This window comes from Oryctolagus cuniculus, chromosome 9, assembly GCF_964237555.1.
Source record: "Oryctolagus cuniculus chromosome 9, mOryCun1.1, whole genome shotgun sequence".
Classification (NCBI taxonomy): domain Eukaryota; kingdom Metazoa; phylum Chordata; class Mammalia; order Lagomorpha; family Leporidae; genus Oryctolagus; species Oryctolagus cuniculus.
Window position 1 is genome coordinate 35469765 of NC_091440.1, and position 11664 is coordinate 35481428.

The 11664-nt window shown below is 39.2% G+C and overlaps 1 protein-coding gene across 3 annotated transcripts in view; it reads left to right on the forward strand.

Moving 5' to 3' along the window:
* The window catches only part of FBXL3 (F-box and leucine rich repeat protein 3), a 28319-nt gene extending 21204 nt beyond the window's left edge, over positions 1-7115 (forward strand). For all 3 annotated transcript variants that reach the window (XM_008260067.4, XM_002712991.5, XM_017343539.3), the window contains exon 5: positions 4597-7115. In XM_008260067.4, the coding sequence (XP_008258289.2) occupies positions 4597-5240 (644 nt within the window). In that variant the 3' untranslated portion in view covers positions 5241-7115. The remainder of the gene's footprint in view (positions 1-4596) is intronic.
* The last annotated feature ends 4549 nt before the right edge of the window (positions 7116-11664 follow it).

An 11664-nucleotide genomic window follows, 5' to 3' on the forward strand; every position in this document is an offset into this window, starting at 1 on the left:
TTGCCTATTTTTAATTGGGTTGTCTTTTTAATCACTTATTTCTAATAGTATACCACTTTTATTTTTGTAACTATGTTAAGTAAACACTTGTAACTCCTTACTAGTTTTCTAGTGATACATAACTAACAACCACAAATGTAGCAGCTTATTTATTTATTTTTTTGTTTCCAGAAGTTCCATTTGAGCATTTGAGTTCCATTTGGTGTTTTTGTGTGTTTTTTTTTTTTGTTTTTTTTTTTTTTTTGTTTTTGTTTTTTACAGGCAGAGTGGACAGTGAGAGAGAAAGACAGAGAGAAAGGTCTTCCTTTGCTGCTGGTTCACCCTCCAATTGCCGCCGTGGCTGGCGCACCGCGCTGATCCCATGGCAGGAGCCAGGTACTTCTCCTGGTCTCCCATGGGGTGCAGGGCCCAAGCACCTGGGCCATCCTCCACTGTACTCCCTGGCCACAGCAGAGAGCTGGCCTGGAAGAGGGGCAACCGGGACAGAATCTGGCGCCCCGACCGGGACTAGAACCCGGTGTGCCGGTGCCGCAAGGCGGAGGATTAGCCTAGTGAGCCGCGGCGCCGGCTTTGTTTTTTTTTTACCTTTTATTTAATCAATATAAATTTCGAAAGTACAACTTTTGGATTATAGCAGTTTTTTCTCCCTATAACCACCCTCCCACCAACAAACCATCCCATCTCCTACTACTACCATCCCATTCTTCATCAAGATTCATTTTCAATTATCTTTATATACAGGCGATCAATTTAGTATACACTAAGTAAAGATTTCAACAGTTCGCACCCGTGCAGACACACAAAGTATAAAGTACTGTTTGAAGACTAGTTTTACCGTTAATTCACATGGTACAACACATTAAGGACAGAGATCCTACATGGGGAGCAAGTGCACAGTGACCCCTGTTGTTGTTTTAACAATTGACACTCTTATTTATGATGTCAGTAATCACCCGAGGTTCTTGTCATGAGCTGCCAAGGCTGTGGAAGCCTCTTGATCTCATTAGATCTTATTTAGACAAGGCCATAATCAAAGTAGAAGTTCTCTCCTCCCTTCAGAGAAAGGTAGCTCCTTCTTTGATGGCCCGTTCTTTCCACTGGGATCTCACTCACAGAGATCTTTCATTTAGATTTTTTTTTTTTTTTTTTTTTTTTTTTGCTATAGTGTCTTGACTTTCCATGCCTGATAAACTCTCATGGGCTTTTTAGCCGGATCTGAACACCTTAGGGGCTGATTCTGAGGCCAGAGTGCTGTTTAGGGTAGCTGCCCTTCTATGAGTCTGCAGTGTATCCCACTTCCCATGTTGGATTGTTCTCTGCTTTTTTAATTCTATCAGTTATTATTAGTCTTGTTTATGTGATCCCTTTGACACTTAATCCTATCTTTATGATCAATTATGAACTTAAACTGATCACTTTAGTAAGATGGCATTGGTACATGCCACCTTAATGGGATTTGGAATCCCAAAGCACGTTTCTAGCTCTACCATTAGTGGTAAGTCCGATTGAGTGCACAACACCTATTTATTCTTTCACAGTTCTCTAGGTCAGAAGTGTAGGCATGACTCAGCTGCCTTCTCTGCTTAGAGTCTTACAAGGCTGAAATCAAGTGGCAAGGAGGCTAGACTCTTAATTTGGAGGCACAAAGAAAGATTCGAGCTCCTACACTCATTCAAGTCGTTGGTTGAATTCATTTCTTTGCAGTTATAGGTTGGCATTTCATTTCCTTATTGCTGTCAGCAACAGGCTGTGTGTGGGAGCCTTTGTCTCAGACTTGCTCGCAATTTTTTTTCTTGGCCCTCTCCATCTTAAAGCCATGAGTAACATGTTAAATCTCCTTTGCACTTGTAGCTTCTCTCAGTCTCCATCTTTTGCAACCAGCCAGAAATTTTTTTTTATCTTTTTAAAAGATTTATTTATTTCAAAGGCAGAGCTACTGGGGGCAGGGTGAGAGTGAGTGAGTGAGATCTGCTGGTTCACTCCTGAAGTGACCACAACATCCATATGTGGACAAGCCAAAACTGGAGCTAGGAACTCCATCCTGTCTCCCACATGAGTGACAAGGGTCTAAGTATTTGGCTGTCTTCCACTGCTTTTCCAGGTGCATTAGTGGCAAGTAGGAATGGAAGTAGAGCAGTCAGGACTCCAACCAGCACTCTGATATGGGATGCCAGCATCGCAAGCTGTGGCTTAAGCTACTGTGTCACAGTGGCAGCAGAAAACTGCTTTTAAAGGGGTTCATGTGTTTAGTTCAGGTAATCTATGGGGCCAACTGTACTATACAGCATAATATAATCGTGGACATGGCATCTTACTGTATTCACAGATGACAGGTGTTAGCGCATGGGATCTTGGGAGCCATTTGTAGAATTATGCTTCCACTGCGCCTTTAGTAGTTAATAAATGGCATCTCAGAGTTTCTTTCATTTGCATCTTTGGTTACCGTTTCCCATGTGTTGTCTCTCTATATCAAGCTTTTTGAGACTGCAAAAGGATAATGATGTGCTCCTGTTACCTTGTAGGATGATCAGGGTGTATTTCAGAGTATATACATGCCTCGTGGAGGGCAGAAACTTGGCAGTAAATAGTAAAGCACTGTTGTCCATTACTTCCTCTTCTGGTGACTCTCATTGTGGTGATTGAATTTTTCTTTTCTCTGATTCTGTTGTATCTTTTCCCATTGCTGTACATTTTGACCTTTGACAGCTTTTGTCTTATCCCTTTTTAACCAGTAGTTAAATGCACGAATGTAACAGTCATTTAGCTGGTGTTTGTAGTCCAACTTTGCTTTTTTTTTTAGCTGGCTGCCTCAACTTCTAAATTAGAAATAACTGGTTTTCTAAAACTTTTTTCAGGATTTGAGGGAAAACAGCTAGTACCTGGTATATTAGACTTGTACAGTAAACAGTAGATGAAAATACTGTGTATGTTTTATTTTCCTTGTTTCTAAACATAAAAAGGAATGTATTGAGTAGGTTATTAGCTAGTAGAGAATGCCTCTTGGGGTAGAATTCTATTTTTTTAAAAAAGATTTTATTTATTTGTTTGAAAGAGTTACACACAGAAGGAGAGGCAGAGAGAGAGAAAGTCCTTCATCCACTGATTCACTCCCTAACTGGTCACAATGGCCGGAGCTGTGCCGATCCAGAGCCAGGAGCTTCCTCTGGGCTCTGGATCTCCCATGCGGCTGCAGGGGCCCAAGCACTTGGGCCATCCTCTACTATTTTCCTAGCCCACAGCAGAGAACTGGATCTGAAGTAGAGTAGCTGGGACCCGAACGAGAGTCCACATGAGATGTCGCCGGTGCAAGTGGCGGCTTTATCCACTATTGCACAGCGCTGGTCCCCAGTGGGTAGAATTCTTATATGAGGTCACTTTGGAGATCAAATACTGATCTTTGGCAGTCATCTGTTGCTAGGGTAACAGTTTTGGGTAGTTATGAAGCGTGTTGCCCTAAATACAGAAAGCATTCTCTTTTTTTTTTTTTTTGAGATTTAAAAGCAAGCTTTATTAGAGTTACAGACCTCCAGCCAGAGCGGCATGGAGTGGTGGGGCTTTAAGAGAGGAAAAATCCCCTAGAAAACTTTGTAAAGGACTGCTTTCTGGGTGTGTTAGAGCTCCTAGTGTCATGCTATGTATTTCTGACCTGTGCCGGTTCACCCATCCTTAGGCAACCTGGTGGTCCCCTGCTCCCGGGAGGTCACCATATTGATGTCGAATTTAGTGTGGACACCAAATCGGCATAGTGCACGACAGCCCAGAACTCCTGGACTTGAGCAATCCTCCAGTCTCAGCCTCTCGAGTAGCTGGGACTATAGGCGCGAGCCACCGCGCCTGGTGCTATGTATTTCCATTAATGAGACTTTGTTGGTTATTTTTGACTGTCTTACCTAATGAGATCTTAATTATTTTTTTTTTCTTAGGCATTTGGTAAACATTATACTGTCAGCAATTAAACTTTTAATTATTTGGTGGAAACTTTTTTTATTTTGTAAATTTAGTTATGTAAATCAGTTTTTTTTAAAAAGATTTACTTAATTATTTGAGAGGCAAAGTTACAGAGGAGAAACAGAGAGAGGTCTTCCATCTGCTTGTTCAGTCCCGAAATGGCCACAATGGCTGGAGCTGGGCCAATCTGAAGCCGGGAGCTATTAGAATTAGGGTTTGAATTTCAAAAAGATTTTCCTTCAGACCCTTAAAGTGATCATGTAATTTTTCTTATTTTCAGCTATAAGTTTAGTGTTAGTAATTTTTTTAACCAGTAGTTAATTAAGTTAACAAAGTAAAAAAATACAGCACTGTGAATGGGATAAAATTAGCTCTGGTATATATTATAAATGACACACTTATTAATGTTATGATTCTTCTGAGGTGATAAGTGAGTTTTATTAGGATTTAGAATTGGTTTCATTTTCTTCTAGAGAAAATTAGTAATAGATTTGACTTATCTACTAATTCAATTATACAACTAAATTATGTATAGCTGTGTGGTAAGAGAACTACAAGCAACATTTTGTGGGATGTGTCCATAGTTAAAGTTCTGAACGGTTGAACTTGTATAAAAACTTGTAAATAACTTTGTGTTTTTCTTCCAAGGTATCCTTTGTGTGGCTGATCAGTGTCATGGCTTACGAGAACTGGCCCTGAACTACCACTTACTAAGTGATGAGTTGCTACTTGCTTTGTCTTCTGAAAAACACGTTCGTTTAGAACATTTGCGCATTGATGTAGTCAGTGAGAATCCTGGGCAAACACACTTTCATACTATTCAGAAGAGCAGCTGGGATGCTTTCATCAAACATTCGCCCAAAGTGAACTTAGTGATGTATTTTTTTTTATATGAAGAGGAATTTGACCCATTCTTTCGTTATGAAATACCTGCTACCCATCTTTACTTTGGGAGATCAGTCAGCAAAGATGTGCTTGGCCGTGTGGGAATGACCTGCCCCAGGCTAGTTGAACTAGTAGTATGTGCTAATGGATTACGACCACTTGATGAAGAGTTAATTCGCATTGCAGAACGTTGCAAAAATTTGTCAGCCATTGGACTAGGTGAATGTGAAGTCTCATGTAGTGCCTTTGTTGAGTTTGTGAAGATGTGTGGTGGCCGCCTGTCTCAGTTATCCATTATGGAAGAAGTATTAATTCCTGATCAAAAGTATAATTTGGAGCAGATTCACTGGGAGGTGTCTAAGCATCTCGGTAGGGTATGGTTTCCAGATATGATGCCCACTTGGTAAAGACCACATGATAATAGGGCATGACAAATAGCACCTTAACTTCAAGCAAATGTATTATAATAAAAGTTTATTTGCTGTAGTTCTGATATAATTCTACTATTTTGTGGCACAGAAATTTGATAACTTCAGTTGAGTATATAAGGATTGTTTCAGAAAACTCCATTTGTTTCTTTAGTATAACAGCAATCAAATCTCCAAAAAAGAGGTAGTTTCAGATATGAAAGTAATAACCAGTTTTAAAAGTTAAACAGTTTACAGTCTGAAGGAAACAAAACATATATTTTAATATTCAAGAAATGAGTACTAATAGGTTTTCTGAAATGTTATGTTCTCTATGCATTTTTTAAAAATGTAAACTTGACATTTTAGGGTCTTCAGTTATACATACACCTGTTATAAGGTGTTTAATATAGCTCAGGAAAGTGAGCATTTTGTGAGAAAAAATGTAGGATATATCTTATCTAATGAAAAAGATTGGTTGAATGTTCTCTAATGTTACAAAGCAGTTTAAAGAAAAAGAAATACATAAAAATAATTGGAACCCTTAGAAAAGGTGTCACACAATGGTTACTATAGAAGGATAATACTCAGAGCCAAGATCAAATTAAAAGAAAATAAATGGAATGGGAGACAGTGTTTAGCTTTGTATAAACTCTTAGGTTTGTTCCGTAATCTGCTAAGCTATGTAAGTTCTTTTCTGTGATGTTACTTTGTATGTGGCACTTGAAGCATTGTATGTAAAGTAAGGAATGCTTTACTATTTCTCCTTGGTTTTCTTTATCTTTGTTTAAACTAGTTTTGAAGTATTACACAGCAATCAAAAGGAAAAGCTTATCTACTTTAAAAAGCCAAATTGAAATAATTAAGGGTAGAACTTTAAAATGTTTATACGTTGTTTCCATGAAAGAATATTAGTTTCCAGTGAATTTTAGTGATGGCTCTTTTTTTCCATTTTGGAATTATATAATTGTAAGTAGAATTTTAAAAACCATAAAAGGAGCACCCAGTGTATAGTTCAGCATAAACAGTGAATTTTAAAGAGGCTATGTTGATAAACATATTTTTGAGTAAATATTGCTCAGTAAACTGGAAAACTTTAATAGAAAAATGTCTGCAGTTTCGTGATTGTTAATTTGGTTGAGCTGATTTTTTATATTATTTAAATAGTATTTTATATTACTTTCATATGAATAAAGGTAAGCCATGCATTTTAGAGTCTGTAAAACTACTAAGCTTGGGGCTATATTTTGTTTTTGTTTTTGTTTTTCTTGAAATTATATAAACTTTGATTCTGGGCTCTAGTGCTGGTAAATATTCCCCTCCTAAGGGAAATTAGCAATTTATCCCCAGTGGAATATAGTCATATTTGAAATGGCTCTCTTCAGTAGTGTGACTTTTAGAAGATGTCTTGGTAGTTATGGAAGCTAAGAATCTAAAAATAGATGACCTTTATAAGAATAAAATAAAAGGTGATTTTCTGTATAAAGTATGCTTTTCGAAAGTAATGGTATTCTACCCTGTAGCCACTTAAAAATGAGAAAGAAAAAAGATTGATCCAGACTTGAAAAGTAAAATAAATTATTGTATTATTTTCCTTCTTGATAAATAGTAAAGACCTTTGATTGTACAAGACATATTGGTAGTAGTGGATGATTTTATTTTTCCTCTCTTGAACAACTTTGGAAAATGGATTTCACAGTACATAATCAGTTCTAACCAAAGCTTTATTTGGAAATTTAGTTTTTGTACAAATTGAATTATATAATGCTTGAAATACTTTGTCACTTTAAAGTAAAATGCATAGCACTAATTTGTTTATACTGTAAAGTATATGTTAAATGCTTTTATCAGTTTGAGAATAAAGATAGTTACTAATGCTGCTGTATTATTTTTAAAAACTACCAAAATATATACTAATTTTTTGATTTTAAAATTAGTTAACTTAGAAGTTTATGGGGTTAGCTTCAAATCCATATTTAATAAATATAATGTTTAACATGAAACATACAGTAGGCTGCCTTTTTTGAAGATACAAGATTAGGCAAATGGAATCTGTTCTTGAAATAAACTCTGATGCTTATAAAATTAAAAATCTACCATGAAATGTTAACTAACTTAAAAGTTTTTAAATTACAGAAAGGTTCTTCACTGAGAATGAGAACTTATAAAACATTAGAACAAAATTCTGCTTGAAAAGGTCTTTGCCTAGTAGGTTTTTAAAGATAAATGTCTATAAGTCAGAATAGTTTTTTAAACTCTTGGCATTATTTACTTTGGTAATCTGAGGTATTTTGACAAAACAGGCATGATTGACGAGTAAATCAATATACTGCAATCTAAGAATTTTTTGTATTTACAGAAAAGCCTAGGCTAGAAAGAAGGAGTTAGTGTGAAGAAGGTTCAGGCAAAACTAGGTCCTTTAGGAGGCTAGAGTTAATCTCTCCCCTGCACATTATATAGTCTTTGCACCAACCCCAACCCCAGTTTTATCTGAGGGGCCGGTTTTAATGTTATCAAGCAATCAGGAAAATCCACCTGCTTCCTGATCCACAACTTTCCTTTAAAATGCCACAAAACTTTTTATTCTCCAAGGTAAGTGCTTATCCTTAGAATATCAGTAAAACAGAAGTACAAGTAGTATCCTAACTTCTTAAATTTTAAGAGAGTTTACATTGCTGGTTCATTTCCCAAATGCCTGGGCTAGACAAAAGCCAGGAGCTGGGAATGCCATCTGGGTCTCCCAGGTGGATAACAGGAACCCAATTACTTGAAGTCATTGCCACCTCCCAGGGTCTACATTAACAGGAAATTGAAGTCAGGAGCTGGAGCTGGCCTGAAACCCAGGTACTCCAATGTGTGACATGGGGGTCTGAACTAGCTTCTTAACCAGTAGGCTGAATGTCCACCTTCACTTCTTTTAAAAGGTTATTTTATTTATTTTCATTTTATTTGAAAGGCAGGGATCTTCATCTGCGGGTTCACTTCCCAAAAGCTCGCAACAGTCATGGCTGGGCCAGGTCAAAGCCAGGGACGCACGTGGCAGGAACCTAAGTCCTTGAGCCATCATTGGTTGCTTCCCAGGATGTGTATTAACAGGAAGCTGGAATTGGAAGCAGAGCTGGGAGTTGAACCAGGCAGCCCAAAATGGAATGTGAGTGTACAAAGCGGGAGACTTAACTGCCGTGCCACTTGCCTGCTCCCAAACTTGTTTTAAACAGGGGAGAGAAAAATCAAGAAGATTTGAAGAACAGTAATTGAAGATGCCAGAAACAGATTCTGTCCAGCCCATTTCCCTTTGTGAACAGGGAGAAAACAGTATGTGTGTAGGTTTTGGAACATTGCAGTTTTTGTAACATGGCAACAGTCATCTCGAAGAGCCACTGGAGTAGACTGTAAAACTCCCTAAGGCTTGTGGCGTCCCCCCCATTTTTAAAAGGGATTCCACTACTGATTAAGGGTTCCAAATATTTAGCATTTAGTGGTTATTTTCACTTTTGACTTTTTCTCCACCTGCAGTAGTGCATTAGATAACACTTTGTACATGTACTTACCTGTTATGGGGCCAGGCTCATGAGGACTGTTCAAAAAAATTTGTGGAAAAATGAAATTAAAGGGCAAGTTTAGTGATACAGCTATTAAGCCCCTTGGGATAGCTGCAGCCCATGTTGAAAGCCTGGATATGAGTCCTGGCTCTATTTGGATTCCAGCTTCATGCTGATATGCCTTCTGGAGGCAGCAGATGATGGTTCAGGGTTGAGTCTCTGTCCCCACATGGAAGATCCAGATGGAGTTCTTGGCTGCTGGGTTCACCCCAGTTGAGTCCCTGCTTTTGTGGGCTAATGTGGGCATGTGAAGAGAGTATACCAGTGGCTGGAAAACATGTCTCTGCCTTTCAAAGAAATTTTTTACAAGAGATGTTTATTTTGGTGCAAGACAAACTGGAAACTGCATTGTTTTCAATAAAAAGTGGACAATGTGAAAAAAATTATGCTTGAATTAAAAAAAACCTTTGTATCAAAGTAAATTTACCTTTTTATTTTTTTTTTTTCATGAACTTTTGGAAAGCCCCCTTGTATTTATTCTAAAGCCTTAACATAATTCGAACTTGAGTGAAATGGTTTCCCTTAGAGAAAATGTTAAAACATTTATAACATAATAGCAAAATAGAAGTCACCTTTAAATACTTGGAAACTCAGAAGTGCAGTCTGGTTTCCCAACTACTCTTTTGAAAATGTTCTTGACTCCTTATCTACTCAAAAGTTCTCTTTCATCATCTAAGTACAGTTGACAGGTTAGATAATTCTTAAAGCACACACATGTGAATGCCATGCTTTCTGTGTCAGAGCCAACCTGAATCTGTATGGTAACTGCAGAATCTTTCACTTACTAACATTCTTAGGGTCAATGAAAAATCTTGAGTGTTTTTAAAAATTTTAAATATTTGAGAGGCAGGCAAAGAGCATTGGTGTGCTCTCATCTGCTGGTTCACTACCCAAATGCCTGTAATGGCTCCCCATTGGGCCCAAATCCAGGAAAGCCAAGAACTCAATCTAGGTCTGCATGTGGGATGCAGGAACCCAGTCACTATGAACCATCCCATGCTGCCTCTCCAGAGTTCACATTTGCAGAAAGCTGGAGTCCGAGTCTGGTTGTCAAACTCAGGTACTCTGATATGGGATGTCAGATATAACTATTTGAATCTTGCTTTAAAAGTCAAGTTTCAGGGCCAGCGCTGTGGCCTAGCAGGTGATGACACTGCCTGCAGTGCTGGCATTCCATAGGGGTGCCAATTCAAGTCTCGGCTGCTCCACTTCCGATCCAGCTCTCTGCTATGGCCTGGGCAAGCAGTAGATGGCCCAAGTCCTTGGGGCCCTGCACCTGCATGAAAGAAAATGAAGAAGCTCCTAGCTCCTGGCTTCAGATTGGTGAGCTCCGGCTGTTGTGGCCAATTGGGGAGTGAACCAGCGCATGAAGACCTCTCTCTCTCTGCCTCTCTTTCTTTGTGTAACTTTTTCAAGTAAATAAATCTTTTACAAAAAAAGGTCAAGTTCCATATACTGTACAGATATCCTTTTTTTTTTTTAATATTGATTTATTCATTTGAAAGGCCGAGTTACAGAGAGGCAGAGAGCGAGAAATCTTCCATCTGCTGGTGCACTCCCCAGACGGCCGGAGCTGGGCCTATCCTAAGGCAGGAGCCAGGAGCTTCTCCCACATGGGTGCAGGGGTCCAAGTACTACTGCTTTCCCAGGCCACAGCAGAGAGCTGGATCGGAAGTGGAGCAGCCAGGACAAGAACCAGCGCCCATATGGGATGCCAGCACTGCAGGCAGCATCTTTACCCGCTAGGCCACAGTGCTGGCTCCCACTTGTTTTTGCTGTGGAACTAAGTTCTGTAATTTCTTGTTGACACAAACTTGGTGTCACTCCACCGCGGTTCTGGAAATCCAAAGCTTCAAGAGCAGTTCTAAGAATGTGGTAGAAGTTGGTGTTGCCCCATATTTAGCCACTAGATGGAGACAATGCAAAGATCCAAGTTTTGTTGTGATGTTGGTCTGAAGACAATTAGCGGCTTTTTTTTTTTTTTTTAATATAGATTTTATTTGAGAGGTAGGGCTACAGATGAGTGGGACAGAGAGAAAGGTCTTCCATCTGCTGGTGCACTTCCCAAATGGCCGGAGCTGGGCCAATCCGAAGCCAAGAGCCAGGGGCTTCTTCCAGGTCTCCCACATGGGTGCAGGGGCCCAAGGACCTGGGCCATCTTCTACTGCTTTCCCGGGCCACAGCAGAGAGCTGGATCAGAAATGGAGCAGCCAGGAATAGAACCAGTGCTCATACGGGATGCCAGTGTCGCCTACTACACTATAGTGCCAGCCCCGAAAATTAGATTAATTGGGAATTAATTCAGGCACTCTTAACAGGCTACACAGGAGGCAGTGATGCCAGGCTGAATGGTGCAGCACAGCACTTCTCAACCTGTCCGTGGTAACTGGGTCTTTATATTCAGACTCCTGAGACTTACACTTTTGGAAAGAAAGAAACATGAATTCCTAAATAAGAACAAAGGCATACAAAATATGAGCCACAATTTTATTAGATTCAATAGAAAAAAAGAGACTCCAACAAATTACTTTAAAATTACTTAAAGACCCACATGTGTCTCCTCACAGCCCAGTATCATTTGGTGGACAACCACTTGTACAGTGCATCTGATTCAGTCAGCAGACCCTGGGTCAAAATTCAACTACATTACCTCCAAATGGGGAACCACGAAACAGGCACTTAACCTTTCTGAGCTGCAACTCATTTAGATCAGGTAAACACGGATGATGAGGCATTTCGCGAGAACTCAGGTATAATGTACTAACCTCTTAGGAAGCACTCAAATAGCTGAAACTGAACAATATAACTGGTACATTTACATA